Source organism: Corythoichthys intestinalis, chromosome 10 (assembly GCF_030265065.1).
Source record: "Corythoichthys intestinalis isolate RoL2023-P3 chromosome 10, ASM3026506v1, whole genome shotgun sequence".
NCBI lineage: Eukaryota > Metazoa > Chordata > Actinopteri > Syngnathiformes > Syngnathidae > Corythoichthys > Corythoichthys intestinalis.
The window spans coordinates 12,670,682-12,691,024 of record NC_080404.1 but is presented as its reverse complement, the minus strand read 5'-3'; the positions used below and the strand labels follow the sequence as shown (position 1 = coordinate 12,691,024).

Genomic DNA, 20,343 nt, shown 5'->3' with positions numbered 1-20,343 from the left:
CTCCAGAAATCGTTATTTATATGACGAACATGACGTGCTTTTATTTTTGAAATGTTCACCGGAAGTATAGTACGTTCGCTAAACCGCTAACCGAAAGCTTTCCACTCCGTAAAAAAAAAAAACATTCTTCGTCATTGCTTGTGGTGTCACTAATAGATTTTTTTTTTTTTTTTTCGTTAGCAAATGCTGTTAACCAGCTGTTGAGTATTATTGTATGACTGATTGGAACTGTACTGCATTGTTTCGCCACAGGGTGTGCTGTCGTGTATTTATTGTTCGGTGTGAAGAAGAAGAAAGTTAAAAGAGGAATTAGCGGCCTGTTCTCAAATTCTCCCTCACTGCACTTTGGCTCTCACGGAGAGCACGTTTGCTCATGTGTTCGAAATAAACGATAGCCAACGTACAAAGTAGCAAGTGAGCTGTAAAAATAGTGCGCTTAGTGGCGTGAAAAACGCGGGAGAGCTAAGTGAAGCTAACGAACAGCTAAGCGGAGCTAAGCGATGCTAAACGGAGCTAAGCGAAGCTAAAAGGCGCTAAGCTAAGCGACTGATACCGCTGTCGTGGAACAGTCCATTGTAGTGCGTGTGTATGGGGGAGAAATAATATAAATGCAGCATTCACATGGCTTTCTTTTTTGTTTTGTTATTTGTTTGTTTGGTATGCTGACATAGTTATATATGATGAATAGTTGGGGGTACTGCTGGCTCCGGTGGCCCAAGCCCTTGCTCGTTGGGGCAAGGGCAGCTGGTTGGGGGCCTATGGGAATCGCCTACTTCGCCTGAATAGTAGATCCACCTATGGACGGCGCAAGATATCCAATCTAGTCAAAATGAATTGGATGTCTAGCACTGTCAATGGCACCCAGTGACCTAACTTTGGTAGCAACCTGTTAGTTCCCTTCTTAAAAAAAAAAAAAAACAGTGACATCTTTTTCAAAACGATATATCAATTCTTAATGGGAGAATATCAATAACCTTTTGGGCTACAAAGATACTGTATATCACCTTTTCGATATATTGCCACATCCCTACTTTGCACTGGGAACTGTTGTTATTTTCACCAGAGGCTTACCACCTTTTGAATAAACCATCCTCCATGCATTTTTGATTAAATTTACACTTCCCCTTCTCTACATATTCCCGCTCACCTCTACGACTGCGAATAACCAATATATGACATAATGGCGACAACTCAAGTCGGGTTGGGGACAACATATATTAATAACAAACTCTTATCTACTGCACAACTGTTAATAAAGCAACTACACACAATTAGAACTTTTACGGCAGACTACAGTGATTTCCCTGGCATTAAAGGCATCGTCTGGAAATGTAATACCTACTGCAATTTTCCATTATATTAAAGACAATTTAAAGATTTTCCAGATTTTAAATTTAAGACTTTTTAAGGACCCGCGGGAACCCTGTTATTGTCTACCAGTGCAGTTGTAACATCAATTGTGAAGAAAGCAATGCCCTGTGAATATTTTTAGGATGCACTGCACATGTTAATTTATCATGACATGATTAAAAAATGAATAAATACATTTGGAAAAAAATAAATTTAAAAATTAAAAAAAGGTCATACTTACCAATCTTGTTTCCCCTCTGCCACTTGAAGGTAACCTTTCTGAGGCCGACGTGCATCACATTGTCATAGGACTTGGGCGTGTTACACACTTGACCAATGATGTTGCGCTGCTTCATCACGGCATAGCGTTTCTCTTCAAACTTACGGATGGAGCGCCGGACAGCTTCCAATGGGCTCTGCCGAGCCGCAGAATCTGACAAAAAGTGTGTGGGGGGGGGGAGTAAGATGATTAGATGTGTTATTGAAATGTATTCAATAGATTTTCAGCTTCCAATGGGCTCTGCTGAGCCGCAGAATCTGACAAAAAGTGTGTGTGTGTGTGTGGGGGGGGGGGGGGGGGGGTAAGATGATTAGATGTGTTATTGAAATGTATTCAATAGATTTTAACTGAATCAATATTCATTACACTTTTCATTCAATAAACAAGGACACTGTTCAACTCCATGTATTTTGTTGAGTTCACTCTGTGTGAAAAGTTTCAGAACTTCTAGTCTCCACAATGACTTTTTTTCAAAATTCCATTCACCTTTGGATTGGCTAATAAAGGTGTGGAGCTCCCAGCTCCTGCGCGTGGTGCTATTGGAATCGCCCTTTGGATAAGAAGGTTCTGTTGGAAAATAACCAGAAAGTTTTTGTTTTTTTCTTCAGGATTGAATCACGGTTATGTAAACAGTGTCAACCTATGTGCGTTCACACCTTCTCGATCCTCTGTGGGGCTTGAATGGCGGCTCAGCGACTTGAAATTCAACTCAGCGGCAACTGATGACAAGCGGTCGTTCTCGTGGAAACTGGATCCCCTTTGAGGAAATGGGAGACCTTTAAAGAATTGTAGGTAACAACATTCTGGAGACAGTGAACCACCGCTATTTTGCAGCTAAGCGTTTGAGCCCTTGCTGTACTAGTGGTACTTGGTTGCAATGCACGTCCAATCCATTCCATCCATTTCACTTTTGAAAGAGATCATTCGATTGTCAAAGGCAGCCAAAAAGTTAGGCTATGTGAGGTCACAAAACAAATAAATGCCCAGAGCAAAATACAGGCACGTCAAACATGTTTAGTCTTATTCATTCTTTCTTATTTCAATTTATTACAATTTGTTTCGGTCAATTTTTCGACGTTTATTTATTCATATTATTTTATTGAGACTTATTCTTTTGGATATTGATGGCTTTTTTATTTACTTTTTTAATTTTATTTATTAAAATACAGTGATACCGCTACTTACGAAGTTGGTTCTGGAAGTAGACTCATAGAGTGAAAATTCTCTAAGTAGAGACTCGTTTTCCGTGTAAATGTCCCAATGCGTTCCAAGATCCCAAAAATTCATAAATCTTTCATAATGCATCAAAACATGTAACAAACACATGTTAAAATTACATTACTGCACAATAAACATAAAATGTGAGTTGTGCATATAAGAATAAAAGTTCACGTAAAGCTGTTGGAACACCTCAGGGCCCGAGGGACGAATGAAGAGGACGCTGGAATACACATATACACATAGAGGCCCCTCTTAGCCAATAAGATGGCAGGAAGATGCAAGACAGTAGCCAATGGCAGAGCAGTTATAAGTATGTTACACTCAGTAAACTCTGGGGGCTGCGAGCAGCAGCCCATACTGTATTTTTTGCCTCTCGTATGAAATGTTTCGTAACAAGAGCCAATATATTGCGGCGTGTCAAAACATGAAAATTCCATTTGTAGAGACGTTCGTAAGTAGAGGTACCACTTTAATTGTATTTTTTCCCCAAAATTTATTCTTCAAACCTGCTGTCCCTGTGACTCGACCTCGGATAAGCGTGAGAATGGATGGATGAATTCATTGATTTAATTTTGAATTATTTATATAGATTTTTTATTGCCCTTCACACAATAATTGCAGGCAACACTACTATTGTACACACTACTAATACCGTCCCACGGGCCGCAAATTGCCCCTAAGCTGTATGTTTGAGACCACTGTCCTATGTATATGTTACAAAAACATTTAAGAAAAAAAATAATTCATGCATGAAATGTTTAAATATGGTGTCTTAATATGACACCAAAGTTGGTTGGGTCTGGAAAATATTCCAAGCATAAACGGTAGTTCACTGTAATTCTATTATTGAGCCAAATAAATATGAATCCATCTTAACAGTCTGCAGTAAACGCTCGATGCAAGCATACAAGCAATAGCCATGTGACGCATGAAAGCAGCTGCGTCCACGTTGTGTCTCCGTGGAGCCTAGCAAGCGTTCAGCAAGCAATCAGGAGATCAACAGTCAAAAGCCGAGTAAATAGCAGGATGTTAAAAGCCCATTCTTTCCATTTTCACACAAAGTACAGCAAACAGTTGCTTCCATTGACACAAAATGACTTATGAAAGACCTGATTTTGGCGCATTCTGTGGCATTAGTGAGTTCAAAATTAACTGCAAGGTGAAAGGTGCAGTGGTATGAAAAAGTATCGGAACCTTTTGGAATTTGTCACATTTCTGCAAAAAGAAAAAAAAAAAAAAAAAACATCAAATGTGACTAATCTTTGGGAAAAAAATAACAAAGATGGAAAAAAAAAACTGCTTAAAGTAAAACCACCCAAATATTTATAGGTTTTCATATTACAATGAGGATAGAATGCAAACAATGACAGAAGGGGGATAAATAAATGAACAATCACATTTAATATCACATTTAGCAGCAATAACTTCAACCAGGCGCTTCCTGTTGCTGCAGATTAGCCTGGCACATCAATCAGGGCTAACCTTGGCCCATTCTTCTCTACAAAACTGCTGTAGTTCAGCCAGATTCCTCGGATGTCTGAATCGCTGTCTTTAGGTCATGCCACAGCATCTCAATGGGGTTAAAGTCTGTACTTTGACTTGGCCACTCCAGAATGTGTATTTTTTTCTTCTGAAACCATTCTGAAGTTGTTTTACTTCTGTGTTTTGGGTCATTGTCTGATTGCAGCATCCATTCTCTTTTTAGCTTCAACTGTCTGACAGATGGCCTCAGGTTTTCCTGCAAAACATCCTGATAAACTTTTGAATTCATTCTTCCGTTAATGATTGCAAGTTATCCACGCCCTGAGGCAGCAAACAGCCCCAAATCATGATGCTCCCTCCACCATGGTTCAAGGGGGGGGATGAGGTGTTGATGTTGGTGAGCTATTCCATTTTTCCTCCACACATGACATTGTGTGTTACTCCCAAACAATTCAACTTTGGTTTCATCAGTCCACAAAATATTTTGCCAAACTTCTGTGGAGTGTCCAAGTGCCTTTTTGCGACCATTAAACGAGCAACACTGTTTTTTTTTTTTTTTTTTTTAGAGAGCAATGGCTTCCTCTGTGGAGTCCTCCCATGAACACCATTTTTGGCCATAGCTTTACATATAGTTGATGTGTGCACAGAGACATAGGACTGTGCCAGTGATTTCTGTAAGTCTTTAGCAGACACTCTAGGGTTAGTTTTACCTCTCTGAGTATTCTGCAGTGAACTCTTGGCGTCATCTTTGGTGGACGGCCACTCCTTGAAAGAGAAGCAACAGTGCCAAACTCTCCATTTGTAGAGAACTTCTCTGACTGTCGACTGATGAACATCCAGACTTTATTAGATGGTTTTGTATCCTTTCCCAGGTTTATACAAATCAACAATCTTTGATCGCAAGTCTTCAGACAGCTCTTTTGATCGGGCCATGATGTACGTCAGACAATGCTTCTAATCAAGACCATTCTTACTAGGTGTGTGTTTTTTGGTGGGCAGGGCAGCTTTAAACCACTCATAAGTTATTGGGCACACACCTGACTTAAATTGTTTGGTAAAAAATGGTTTCAATTGCTCTTTAAGTCTCCTTAGGCAGAGGGTTCACTTATTTATCCCCCCACCCCTTCTGTCATTGTTTGCATCCTATCTTCTTTAAAATATGAAAACCTATAAATGTTTGGGTGGTTTTAGTTAAAGAAGACACTGTTTTTACATCTGTGTGATTTTGTCAAAGATCAGATGACATTTGATTTCATGCAGAAATGTGAGAAATTCCAAAACGTTCAGGTACTTTTTCATGCAACTGTACTCAGAAAAATCCATCTTCGTAATGGATGAGATTTGAAAAGTATCTGCCGCAGACAGTGATTATCTTTGCCCATTAATTATATAGTACATGCTTTAACTATTTTAATTAGCAACACAAATAATTATTAAAATTTTGCAAAGGAGTCAGAACACAAAAACAAATCAAATTTTTGGACTGTATACACAGAAATCAAACATTTTGGTTAACTGTACACTTTCTGTATGTCTACAAGAGTGGTTCGATCACTTTTCACATACAAAAAAATAAAGGGTGACGGTTATCGGGCTGGCTGGCTTTACCAATGAGGTGTCCCTTATTTTATTTTTCAGGGAGTTGGCAACCCTAGGTATGAGAAAGTCTAATAGATCTACAGTCATTGTGGACTGCTCAGATAATAAAAAAACGTTTGCGTTACACTTTACGCCATGAAAATAGGACGTCATTCAAGGATGAGACACTAAAATGATTGAATGTTAACATGAAAACTGAAAAAAAGGGAACAGTGTGAAATGAAACAAAAATGAGACGAGACAGTGTTTCCTTTCTTTTTCCGACGTGAATATCAACAGGAAAATTATTTGTAGTAAAAGGATTTCACTTAGATATTTGCTTGCTAGCTTAGCTGTATCGTTTTTGATTTTGAAAAAAAAAAAAATGGCTTTATTATTTTTTCCGAAGGGTTGCAGATGTGAAACTTGGGTTCGGTACCGTGAGCAAGGTTAAGAACCACTGGTCTAAAAGAATAACAATTGCATGTAAGATATAACTATGATCTGTACTGTGTATTTTCCATAGTCACACTCAAGTTGATGTGTGCACTTTACCCTTAATAAATAAATTATCTTTTATTATCGCTGAAGTTTTTTTTCTTTCACTTCTTTCTTTGTCGTCAAGAAATGCAATATAATCTGATTAATGTAGTGTAGACATATCAATGTAGCCTACAAAAAAAAGGTTAGAGTAGATTTTGATTGAGGACATCTTGGCCCTTTGTGTTCTTTCTGGCAGCTGACCAGGGGAATGGGGCTACCTGACGTCATTGGGGGTGCTGCCAGGAGCTTTGGCGTGTCCGTGTTCCCCCGGGCCCTGTGGGATAGGCCGAGGGCCGTTGGGGAAAAGCTGATTCCGGAGGTCACAGGGGAGACTTCGAGAGCTGCGTGGTAAAAAACAAACACACTGAGGAGCTCCGGCCTCAGAGGAGTCGGTCGTCTCGGGTCAGATGTGCACGGACTCGAGTGTGGGTACGTGGCTGGGTGATTCACTCAAACACACTGGCACGCTTACATGAACGCACACACTTAGTAGAAGCAAGAAGCAGCAAAGCAAAGGAGCAAAGACTAAAACAATGTTTGCTTAAATAACTGACTAATCACCAACCTGAAAGGTTCAGCATTGGGGATGAAGAGATTTGGATTTGGTGGGTCACTGTGACAGCGAGGGACTTTAACAGGCCGAGGGCTATTTCTGGGCCCTGGAAATACAAACAAATTCAGAGCTTAATTGTGAATCCGGGAAAAGGACCTGTATTTGGAAATGAATGAGAGCTGCTCATGTGTGAAGGGTCTCAGCATTCAAGGACCGCTTTCTCGCGCTTAAGATAAAGTTCCGTTGATGATCAACTCGAGCTTCTAAGGGCGCTTTCACACTAGTACTGTTTGGTCCGTTTTAAACAGTTATTTTTCTTAGATAGTCCGCTTCATTTTGTAAATGTGAACACACATCCGAACTCTAGCTCAGACTAAACAAACGAACTCTGGTGGGTCTCAGTTCACTTTACGTGCACCCTGTGAAAGCAACGAAAGTGAGCGCAATTGCACGCCTGTGTGGCTTTTGTTCCCTTTCGTGGTTTAATTTTCCCCTATGTATTTTTTATATACAGTGGTACCTCTACATACGAAGTTAATTCGTTCCAGGATCTTATTTTTAAGTCTAAATGGTCGTATGACGAGCAGTATTTTCCCATAAGAATACATTATAATTCCATTAATTTGTTACAAAGCTCGAAAACCTACACTAAATCCTTAATAAATACTGCTGGTACTATTAAAATGGCAATAACACAGAGCAAAAGAAATACATTATGAAGAAAAATAGGAATAATAATATGATAATAGTAATAATAATAATACCTTTAATAATGTAACTAATCGGGTTCTAATGTGGCGAATGAGTTGCGTGGTGTACCTGAACGCATCGCTTGGCTGACTTGACAGAGTGAGGTAGTACTTTTTACTTTAACTTTTCATGTTCAGCTGCGGCGGACAGTAAGCGCGTTATGTTGCACAAGTTGAGGGAATAAATTATTAGAAACCTGATGAAGCTGGTGATTTCTTTGGCGATGTAACAACAGTAATAATTGTTACCTTAACTTACAAAGACTAGTGAACGGAGGTCGGAGGAGGACCGTCGAAAGTAGACATTCTATTGCCGTATTTTTTGGCCAGTTCACGGATGTGCACACCACACTCATATTTTTCTATCATTTCCATTTCAATGGTAAGCCTAACTTTTTACCTTTTTTCACCACCGGCACTTCGTTCGTGGAACCCATTTTGATTTCTCTCACAAGAAAATCCGTCATGCGTCCGTCTTACGGGAAAACAAAGAAACTGCGGCCCTGTCAAAAATCGTCGTATTTTGAGCGTCGTCGTGTGTAGAAACAAATGGCTAGTCAAATTTTATGTCGGATGCGATCGTATGACGAGGTACCACTGTACTCCAGTTCAGTCAGCATGGTGAGTCAGGAGGGAGCGAGCTGAGCGGCGACTTGATTTATGCTACATTACGTGCAGCTGTGACGCTGCACGCTTCCCCCAGTATTTTCTCTTGTATTTGTCCAATCAATTAGCGTGCCTTTCGTCCATGTGATGCTACTCGGAAAGTTCGGTTAGCACAGTGTGAATGCTGAACTTTTCAACAAATCATTTTCAAATGTTGTTGTGAGGGAGCTCTCCAACTAGACCCAGGTCCTCTTTGTCTAATGTGAAAGCGCCTTAAATCTAAGTTAATCACTCAAGCTGCAATTATATTTCAGCTGAATAAAACATGTAAAAGGAAAAAATACAATGACAGTCAATTTTCACTTTTCCTAAATGGATGACATTTTTGTTTAATTGATATCAAAATGGGCGGCACGGTGGCTGAGTGGTTAGCACGTCTGCCTCACAGTTCTGAGATCAAGGGTTCAATCCCGGGCTTCGGCCTTCCTGTGTGGAGTTTGCATGTTCTCCCCGTGCCTGCGTGGGTTTCCTCCGGGAACTCCGGTTTCCTCCCACATCCCAAAAACATGCATGGTAGGCTGATTGAATACTCTAAATTGTCCGTAGGTATGGGTGTGGGAGTTCAGGGTGTCCCCTGCCTACTGCCCGTAGTTAGCTGGGATAGGCTCCAGTAACTCCGCGACCCTCGTGAGGATGAAGCGGCATGGAAAATGAATGAATGATATCAAAATGTATTTGTTACATTTACGAAGTATTAAAAAATGGCAATAATGCCATCACACTAAATCTATTTCAACTACAAGCTACAAAATGTATGAATGCAATCGTTTCATTTTGCATACTCTGCACAAATTTTCAATTAAAAGCCTCATACTGAGCATATCATTTATTTTACACCATTGAAAATCACCTTCATTTTAGTTTTAGTTGTTTAGAATTTGACAGCAAAGGCCAAATAAAAAAAGAATCTAAACAGTTTTACCCCCCCCCCCCCCCCGCCCCCCAAAAAATACTAATGAGCTTAAGAATATACATAGACAATAACATTATACATACTGTGTGTTACTGTCAGTATTATTAAATAAATAATGTGGTATATTCTTATTGTCTCACCAACATATAGGCCAGTGACCGGGCTATGAGGTTTCCCAATCACGTGTCCAATGCATTCGTTCATCAGAGCTTGTAAATTCTGCAGGGAAAAAAACTATAAACAGTCCGGCAACAAAATTTTTCAAGATGATTGTGTTTTTGTGTGTATGTTTTTTGTTTTGTTTTTTTTTTTTTTTTTTTTTTACCAGGAAGTCATCCTCTGGTAATGCTGATATAAAGGCAGGCTCAATCGCTTGAAGAAAATCAAACCCTTGTGTGGCCCACCTAAGGAAAAAGTTGCACAATTCAAACATACAATACATTTCTATACAAAATCAGAAATTGCTTTGCTTTTGTCCTGAGAATGTCCTGGGATGAATGGGACTGGCAACACAATCCTTCAAGGGAAAACGAAAGCAGTTCTTTTCTTCTTCAGCGGTTTACATAGTGGCTCAAATGATGTCACAGTAAACAGAAGGTGGTCCAGGCGCACACACTCTTCATGTCAATTTAGGTTTGGAAATGGGTAAATGCATAAAGAACTACAAACAATAAGTGACGTTACTGTAGAACCTAAGGGTTACTGTAAAGCTGGGTTGCCATGGAACCATTTCACGAAACAAGCAGCACATACTGTAAATTTGGGAAAATATTTTACAAATACAAATAAATTGCATGATTTAATTCTACAAATCTGAATTCATATAGGAATAATATAATACTTTCATAATATTACACTCTCATACTACCCTCCATGACAAATAAGGTTGCAACAATTAATCGATTAATAAATTAGTTGCCAACTAATTTGATAATCGATTTTTGCCAGCAGCTATGAGCAGTCCCATTTGGGTCCTTGTTTGCGTGTAATGCAGTGATTCTCCATTATTTTCTGTTACGCCCCCTGTTATTTTCTGTTGCTGCAAGGAGAATCAGCTTCTCTGCTATTGTGTGGGGCGATTTTGCAATGAGCAACTTGGTATGCCAGTGCTCGCTGGCTTACTGACAAAAGCGGGACAATTGTTGGTAATATTTTGCACAATTCCGCTGAAAAAAAATCAAGTGGCTTATCAATGTGATTGGGGTCTAATGTCTTTAAGTGACATCTTAATTGATTTGGCTTCCTGCTGTCTGCTGCAAACATTTTTAGACACAGTAAACAGACTGGTCTTTCCTTATCTCCCACTGTAAAAGTTCAAGCCTAAAGCCAAATGCTACATACAGGGTTCCTACAGGTTTTCTCAAGTTAAATTTAATACTTTTTAAGACCTGATTAAGACCATTTTAAAAAAACATAATACCTGTTTCACAGCTATATTGACAAAGAAAAAAAAAAATCAGTGAATTTGTGTTGTTTCTCGAAAGTAGAAATGTAGAATGTGTGCAGGATGTAAGAATGCTTGCCTGGCACGGCCAGACTGTTCTCCCTGTATTTTTCAAACACTGAGAGAAATAGCTGGAACAGCGGTGAGTCTGGTGTACCAGGCAATAAGAATGCAGCATATTGAATAGGCTCCTCATGCAACACCACCAATTTGGCTACGTAAGCCGTTTTGTCGGCACCACAAGTAAAGATGTTGGCAATGTCAGAGTCCGGGAACATGTACCTGAAAAGCTCAGAAATGCCTTCATTTCCATTGTAGGAATTGTGCTTAGCAATGGTGTGCAGAGTCCACAACACCTCTGATTTCATGGTTGTTGCGGCCCCAAACAATGTGCGTAAATCCACTCTCGCAAATCCACTAGCAATCGTAGCTGGGCTAGGATGCAGGGGGACTGCAGCACTAGCAGCTAAATGGCTAGTGTTAGCTGCTGTCGCTTCGCTAACATTAGGAGCTTGCTGGCTGGCTTTAGGTTCTGTCTTTTCAGGCTTGTGAGCAGCTGGCTGTCTTAAACAAGCAGACTGAAAAACACAGGCAATGGAGGGAGTTTCTTTCCTCTCATGGAGGTTATATGCTTGGACAAATTACCATGGGACTCTGGCGCCTTCATGCCCATTGCACCCAGCTGAATTTTTTTGCATACAATGCAAAAAGCCTTAAACACTACTATCCACTGGTTTGAGCCAATGGCGAAGGGATTGTTTACTTAACCACGCGTCGTTGAATTTACATTTCCCCATATCTCTAATATGAAATGTATGGCTAGGTGTAACAAAAAAAAAAATCTGCGTCTGTGTAGTGTAACATTTTGTCGGGACTCCCGTCGTGGCAAGTGATTCATGCGGGAATCCTGCGGGATGGGTTAATAATTTATTAATCCTATGATCGGGACGTGAGTGAAAGTCAACCGGAGCATGCAGGAGCGGCAGTGACGTCGATCTGTATAATTGTGATCTATTTCAGCTGGTCTCAAAGCCGTTTTGACTTGGGTTAGCACATCATAAGAACTACACAATATCCCATAATCCATCAGTGCTCGCAATCGATGATTTTGACCCCGGGCTGCAATGCGTTCTCAATGATTGGCTCCTCTATCCTGTTTATCTATTTAGGCTACGTTATTTAATCAAAATGACAAATGACACTTTTGAGGAGAAATGAAACACGAAGAAGTTACATATATTATAAATTTTAAGACCCAGATATGAAAATATCTATATCTATATCTATATATACTTTTTCAGGTATTATTTCCAAATTCATAAATTCAATTCTTTTAAGACGTTTTAAGACCCCGCGGGAACCCTGAACATACACTCGTCATATTTCCTTGTCTTAGCTCTTCTTATCTCCAGTGCTCTTTGCTGTCTGATTCATTATAGTTGTCTCCTCCTTATTTGATTTTTTTTTGTTTAGTTTGTTTAAAGAAAATAATTGAGTCATTGACACCATTTATATCAGCACTTTGCCCACAAGAAAAAATGTCAATCAGCAGCAATTTTTTTTAAAAATTTGACTGAACAGGACTTTCGTCTGATTTGTGGACTGAGAATTTTTTTTCTTATACAGAACTAATATTTAAAACTTTAACAAGTTTTATTTACGTAAAACAGTACAGTTGTAGACTAAAGTTAAGTGAGGAAGTTGTAATAAACTATTATTTTTGAAGGACATAGTCATCCATTTTGTCTTCATTGTTACTTGCAATATGGCATAGACTTCACCATCAGTTGACAAGACAGTTCCCACAAACATTGCACCATGCCTTCCCGTCGGGTCCGACCCAGGCAAAGCATTTGGCTGTCACAGTGATAAACTCAAACACACGCTGCATTCAAACGCCGGATTTAGGTGGAAAAAGGACTAATGTTTTAGTGCATACAAGCAGGAAGGTGTGTCTCAAGATTGATTTGGTCGAGGATTCAAGGTAATTATTATATAAAACATTCAAAGGCATGGAAAAATTAGCGTAACTTTAGCTTGAAATGTTTATGTAAAATGAATGATAACTGCCCGTTTTTTTGTTTTTTAACAAAGAATCTAGACTGTTCTATGTTCGTATCTATAGAAATTCTGGGATGTACATTTATTTACAATAAATTTCAACTTAAAAAGCTGTTTGTTTTGTGATGGCCACCATGTTGTATCCATACACAGTAGTGTGACATTACAGTCAAATGATGAGGTAATTTTTGGCCAACAGCCCGTTTTTTGGCAAAAAAAAAGTAGTAATGTAGACATTTCTGCGTCTATGTAAAAAAAATTCGCCTTTTACCTGTTTCATTTCCATCTAAAACGATGAGAGCCAGATGTGACGTGCTGAAACAATAGTAACATCTGAATCCAACCTAAATAAGTTGTGATTATATATAGAAAAATACAAATTTTGTTTCAGTTGAGTAAAATGAAGATGATTCTGCATGCTTTCTTCAAGTATGAAGTTTCTGATGTGAAAATTGAGATTTATTAGCGGTTGAAAACTTGCACAAAATTTAAAAAAAAAATGTTAAGTTGCTATTCTGAGCAAAAACTAATATGACATGATAAGTATTGCCATTGATCCTGAAACTATAATTATCTCTGCGTTTGGTGATTTTTGTGCATCTAGTGTAAAATTTGAGAAATTTATAGCTGTTTTAATTTTGTTATACTTGTATGAAAAAATAACTGGGATTTTATTAGGGAAAGAATTTTTTTTTTTTTTTTTTCTTTATGTCGCTGCTCATGGAACTTCATATATGCCTAAAGGAGGTGCCTGTTTTGGTTTTAGGTCAGTAGAAGCTTTGGTTTTGTAAATATTTGAATTTTTGAAGTTTGAAGTTTTTTTATAATAGGCCCTCTATGGATCGGGCCCGAGCCCTGTGTCCCGTCAACTGATAGTGAAGTATATGAACATGCCTAAAACAACTTCAAGTTAAGTTGTGAAGGTAATTGAAAAGGGCCATTTATCTGATTAATCAATTAATCATTTAATTAATCGTTAGATTATTAGATTATTAAAAATAATCGTTATTTGCAGCCCTAATGAGAAACTACAAATTCAATAGTCAATACACATGTTACGTGAATAACTGGTATCTGATCAATACTGTATTATATTTGGAAAAAGCACTTTTTTGTATTGGTTAATGTACTGGCTCTGAAGGGATGATTTGACATGTTATTTAAAATTCCAAACATAGCACTGAACAGCCCAAATTAGTTTATGAGGGCAAATGGTGTGTTGGAAGTGTTTAAAGTTCAAGTTAGATAACGATACTTGATATACTTAGTAGTAGGTTGCCTTATTCAATAGTAGAGTGGATGTTTTTCATGTATAAATGGTTGCCGAGAGCAACACAAAGGTAACAAAACCCATGATCCCAAGCCAAAAAGAACCCAAAACAAAACAGAAAAAGCAGTACACGACACACTGTCACTTGCTGCAGGCTTACCTGGGCTTGGTACCCCGGCCACTCTCACACTTAGTCAGGACATACGTCATCCACTTGCGAGCAAAGGCTATGTAGCGTTCACCGATCCTCTGCCTGTACTCCCCTGACATGAGCCGCACCACTTCCTTGTGGTACTGTGATAAACAAAACATTTGATATAAAATACCATACAAGCAAGCAGACACATTAAAACAATCCAGCATATCAATGAGTTTATAATATACAATTTTCTGGCCGTAATGTTCCTATTACCGCTGAACTGTCATATTTACAGTACCTCAAAGGCAAAATTGTAGCCTTGGATCATTGCCTCTCTGTAGTACTGCTGTAGAGTGGACGACTCAGACTCATCCACCTCAACCTCAAACTCCAATGTGAACTCCACTCGGTCGATGGCCGAACTGATCTTGATGCAGAGCTGCAGGGCTTCATCCTTTTTATAAGGTGCAAAAATCAGACATGAGCAAATTAAGGAATTGGCTGCCATTGACCTTTTTTTTCTAAATCTTAAAGATATTTACATTTTAAATTTTAAAACACATGGTTTTTAATCATCTAATTCAGGGATCCCAACCACCAGGCCGAGGACCGGTACCGGTCCGTGGGGACGGCGCACGCTCTTTATATATAATAATAAAACGGGATAGGAAGTCGTCATTGAAATCTATTGGAGCTAGCATCTAGCATCTATTTTTTATATCTACAGTGGGGCAAATAAGTATTTAGTCAACCACCAAATGTGCAAGTTCTCCTACTTGAAAAGATTAGAGAGGCCTGTAATTGTCAACATGGGTAAACCTCAACCATGAGAGACAGAATGTGGAGAAAAAAAAACAGAAAATCACATTGTTTGATTTTTAAAGAATTTATTTCCAAATTAGAGTGGAAAATAAGTATTTGGTCACCTACAAACAAGCAAGATTTCTGGCTGTCAAAGAGCTAACGAGGTCCAACGAGGCTCCACCTGTTACCTGTATTAATGGCACCTGTTTTAACTCATTATCGGTATAAAAGACACTTGTCCACAAGTCAGTTACACTCCAAACTCCACTACGGCCAAGACCAAAGAGCTGTCAAAATGATAACAAGTGAGCAAAAATCCCAGAACCACACGGGGGGACCTAGTGAATGACCTACAGAGAGCTGGGACCACAGTAACAAAGGCTACTATCAGTAACACAATGCGCCGCCAGGGACTCAAATCCTGCACTGCCAGACGTGTCCCCCTGCTGAAGAAAGTACACGTCCAGGCCCGTCTGCAGTTCGCTAGAAAGCATTTGGATGATCCAGAAGAGGACTGGGAGAATGTGTTATGGTCAGATGAAACCAAAATAGAACTTTTTGGTAGAAACACAGGTTCTTGTGTTTGGAGAAGAAAGAATACTGAATTGCATCCGAAAAACACCATACCCACTGTAAAGCATGGGGATGGAAACATGATTTGGGGCTGTTTTTCTGCAAAGGGACCAGGACGACTGATCTGTGTAAAAGAAAGAATGAATGAGGCCATGTATCGTGAGATTTTGAGTGAAAATCTCCTTCCATCAGCAAGGGCATTGAAGATGAGAAGTGGCTGGGTCTTTCAGCATGACAATGATCCCAAACACACAGCCAGGGCACCAAAGGAGTGGCTACGTAAGAACCATTTCAAGGTCCTGAGTGGCCTAGCCAGTCTCCAGATCTCAACCTCATAGAAAATCTGTGGAGGGAGTTGAAAGTCCATGTTGCCCAAGGACAGCCCCAAAACGTCACTGCTCTAGAGGAGATCTGCATGGAGGAATGGGCCAAAATACCCGCAACAGTGTGTGAAAAGCTTGTGAAGAGTTACAGAAAACGTTTGGCCTCCGTTATTGCCAACAAAGGGTACATAACAAAGTATTGACCAAATACTTATTTTCCACCATGATTTGCAAATAAAATCTTCAAAAATCAAACAATGTGATTTTCTGTTTTTTTTTTCCACATTCTGTCTCCCATGTTTGAGGTTTACCCATGTTGACAATTACAGGCCTCTCCAATATTTTCAAGTGGGAGAACTTGCACAGTTAGTAGTTGACTAAATAATTATTTGCCCCACTGTATGTGCGCTTGTCCGCGATAATGACGTAGGCGCATCATAACTGTTCCCGGAAATATTAAGTCTTTGGACAGCTTTTTACGGTGAAAAGGCCACTTGCTGAGCCAGAAGAGGGGCCTACAACCAAGTCAACTCAGCAAAACATGTGGTTACAAGCTAGCAAACGAGGAAACAAAAGCAATCTTGTTTTTTTATTTATTTATTTATTTATTTATTTCTAAATATTTATTTTGGTTTTGGGGAATCATCAACCAATCAAATGTTGCCAAGAAGAAAAACAAATAAGCACTAAAGGTTAAAAAAATAGCTCGATGTCATTGAATATTTTTTCTAAGAAGGAAAACGATTTTATTCTTCCCATTCTTTACGTTAGAAACATTACTTTAAATGGTGGATATATGTGCATGTTAAACATTAATGCCAGCTAGGATTTAATGTTGAATGAACACTACCATTAACATAAGCACCTACAAAGATGTCAGCTTTGTTAGAAGGAGGTAAAATGGGGAATACTAGGCTAACAAACTTGTGTAGTCTTCTAGCAAGTGAATATCAGATCAGCTAAGCCAATGTGCTAATGTTGTATAATGGCATTGACAACGCACTCAGCAGCTCAGCTTACTGACTACGCCTCAAAAAAGTAATCTAGTTAAGTTACTGATTACTTCATTATCAAAGTAAATAAGTTACTTTAAAAGTAATTAATCAGTTACTTTTTACCAATTTTTCTCCCTTTGTCGCCTCAACATAAGAATGAAATCAGAAAAATGTAATCGCATGCAAATGACTTTCCGATAATTAAATTTAAAGGGGAAGATCAGAATTTTTCACATTAGGCTTAATTTTCGAGTTAGCGAAGTTTAATTAGTCGATGGAGTTGATTTCAACCACCATTGACTCGCGCTAGCTTAGCCCCCCTGGAGCTTTGAAACTAACGAATAACTGACAAACTGCATGGAAGTTGTTGAAATCGACTCCAACGACTAATTAAGCCTGCCAACTCGGAGATTAAGCCTAATCTCAAAAATCTGCAATTTGGGACGCAAATTAACTGCACAATAATCAACAACACACATATGAATTGCACAGTGCAATAAACACAAAGGTGGGGGCGGGCGCGGATGAGCGCGCTCAACCCGGAAGTACGCCGTACACACACGCGGTCAATTTGGCCACAAAATGTGGTGGTAACTAAGCACTTTACACTCAATCAGACTTACAACACATTCCAAAGATGCTAAACGAACACATAACCTCACAGCATAAATGTGCAACACAAATATGATGTAACCAAAGCTTGCCCACTTGTAGCTACGACTGCCCGTCATTGCAACTGCAAAGCTACGAAACGGCCGCCATGTAGGGGTCCAATGTATTGCTGATACCCTCCAGAATGAAGGAAAAATACTCACCTTCATTCATGGATGGACACAGATCAACATTCCCTCGCACATCTCAACACTTGGCTCGAATGTGTCTTGCCCACGCCTTTCTCAGTCCCACAACACTTAGCGCGTGCGATTCGAGACCAAAACAGGAAGTAGCAGTGAATGGTTACCATGGAAACACATACCGGGAACCTTTCTAGCATTCATTCATTCACTCAAAATGCTCTTCGTACATGACTACAATATTCTTCATTCTACATACATTATGAGGCAATAACAATAGCAACGCACAGACACTAAGGAAACTAACTTTAATCAGATTACTCATTTGTAAAAATGAACGTGTTAGCTTACTCGTTACTGAAAGAGAGTAATCAGTACCGAGTTACTGACAACACTGGCTCTCAGAAGGTTTGTACTAATCTTTTCACCGTTTCACAAAGGTTTTTCAAGCAGTGTCTGACCAACCCATGATTGTGAGCATGCAGTAAATTGGTATTTTAAAAAGTATGTTTTTTTGTTTGTCTTTCAAAAAAACATATGGGTACAGTATCAGCATCGTCCGAGACCACACAATAATTATTTTTAGTTATCAAATGTTTTAAGGTGATATCTTGAGCTTGACAGAAAGTTTTTATGTAAACTCATTTTTCCCTATCCATTTTTCACAACAAATTCCCCTTCTTTCAAGCACCACAGAATATTTTGTTCTATGGCTACATGAACACAGAACATCAAAAACATCAATATTTGTACGTCTTTGGTGGTGAATAAGCCAAATTAAACCACAATGAGCTATAACTGAACAGAAACTCACGCTGTGAGAGCATGTATTCTGAGACTGGACTGATGGTCTGTGCAAAATTGCAGATACTCTCGTGTGTCTAAAAGTTTGTGATTATGTAAGTACCTTGAGCTCCTCCAGAGCACTTGCGATCAGAGGCTGACTGGATGTTTGCTCGCGGCTGAGAGTGAGCACATCCTCCATGGACTGCTGAACTGCCTTCCGCTGAGCCACTAGGTGAGCCGACTGCATCACGATCAAGAGCATGTTCTCCACCTGAGGTCACAGTCATGAGTTGATAAAGCTATGCCAATCCATGCTTTGCCTCACACACCTTCATGGCCCTCAAAGTGTCGACAATTTCCATTGTGGGAACCAGTTTAAGTAGCTCTCCGTCCCACTGGGCCCATTCCGAATCGGTCGTCAAGACCGTGGTCCGGTGTTTGCTCATGAGCAGGAATGCCTCATCCTCCGTCATATCATCGGGTTCTTTGGAGCAGTCTTTTCCCGCAGCGGCATTGAGCAACTGCAGAATGAGCGGCCGCTGAGCCAGCAGGCCACAGGGAACAAACACTTGCAGCTCTTCCAGGCCGGGAATCTGGACCTGTGGGCCGAAAAATTGAAAAGCTGCTTTCCCGACAGATTAATAGTGCCAAAGGTTAATAATAACGCACCTTAACATAGTTTCTCTTCTTGAGAGCTTCCAGGAGTGAAGGCACTCCATTGATGATTCTAAAATCAGCGGCAACTTCCAAGTCCTGCAGCGAAACAAAGCGAAATCACTCCTCAGCTCTTCAGGAAATCACACGATCATAAATTCATTGTTCAATTTTAGCAACTTTTTACCTTGCGTAACATTTTGGCAAAACCCAGCGCCTTGGACGCTCGTTCTCTGGCCTCATGAAACAGCTCTTTAAGTGAACGACTGGTCTCGATCACCGAGCGCCTTGAAGTATTTGAAAAGCACAACATATGATTTGTCAGACATGCTTATCCAAAAAAAAAAAAAAATGGGATTGTGCCCTTATTTAAGACTCTTATTTGTTTTTAGTGTTTGTTTCAGCTGCTGTCATTTTTACAGTGCTCTAAAAATTACACATAAAAAAAAGTCTAATCAATCTCTGGACCTTCTGTATGATTCATTCAAAATGATCATCTTCTCTCCGTATCTATGGGGAATCTGATTACAACTTGATACACTTTGAGACCACCAACGGGCTGCTAATTAAAGCAGCCAATATAAGGACTTTGATCAGGTAATATAAAGACTTAGTGGAGGTGCTGACAGGGTGTCTCTATAACCACGGCAGGTTCTTCGTTTGTTACTGATTATATTTCATATCACTGTTGTTATAATTTCACGAAAATTACTTGTATTTTGTTGAATGTTCCATTTCATTTTTGTAAAGCTCTTTGTTTCCGCTCCATTGTACTGTACTCTAAAAAATAATGTTGAGTTCAGCTGACATTATGGAAAGATGTATTTTATAGGCCAAGCTTTACCTATGTGATACCAAATTATTAAAAATTGCATCTTTTTGCATGTTTTTAAACAAATATTTTTCAAAACTCTCCTTTTGACTGCGCAGATTTTGTGACCACAGCCTGGAAAGTTATCAAACCTTACCTAATTTCATCAGAAGCAGTGCTGTCGTCGGCACTTTCCCAGAACTCATTGCCACTCTTTTGTAGGCCAGCATCAAGGAACTCTCCAGTAGATTTGAGCAGCATCCCAGCAATGTCACTTTAAAGGAAAAATACCTTGTCAGTGCCATGTGTATGACAACATGTTGAGCTTTGACTGGGTGCATGGAAAAGCAATGG

The 20,343-nt window shown here is 39.4% G+C and overlaps 1 protein-coding gene across 5 annotated transcripts in view; it reads right to left on the bottom strand.

Moving 5' to 3' along the window:
- map3k4 (mitogen-activated protein kinase kinase kinase 4) overlaps positions 1–20,343 on the bottom strand; it is a 48,601-nt gene that overhangs the window by 8,612 nt on the left and 19,646 nt on the right. For 4 of the 5 annotated variants that reach the window (XM_057847456.1, XM_057847459.1, XM_057847458.1 and 1 more), the window contains exons 7-20: positions 20,147–20,263; positions 19,366–19,465; positions 19,194–19,277; positions 18,854–19,123; positions 18,646–18,795; positions 14,548–14,703; positions 14,271–14,404; positions 9,661–9,739; positions 9,476–9,554; positions 7,020–7,113; positions 6,673–6,795; positions 2,287–2,387; positions 2,117–2,197; positions 1,592–1,783 (exon numbers count right to left, since the gene is read on the bottom strand). In XM_057847456.1, the coding sequence (XP_057703439.1) occupies positions 1,592–1,783; positions 2,117–2,197; positions 2,287–2,387; positions 6,673–6,795; positions 7,020–7,113; positions 9,476–9,554; positions 9,661–9,739; positions 14,271–14,404; positions 14,548–14,703; positions 18,646–18,795; positions 18,854–19,123; positions 19,194–19,277; positions 19,366–19,465; positions 20,147–20,263 (1,760 nt within the window). The remainder of the gene's footprint in view (positions 1–1,591; positions 1,784–2,116; positions 2,198–2,286; positions 2,388–6,672; positions 6,796–7,019; positions 7,114–9,475; positions 9,555–9,660; positions 9,740–14,270; positions 14,405–14,547; positions 14,704–18,645; positions 18,796–18,853; positions 19,124–19,193; positions 19,278–19,365; positions 19,466–20,146; positions 20,264–20,343) is intronic. The other variant, XM_057847457.1, reaches the window with a different exon arrangement.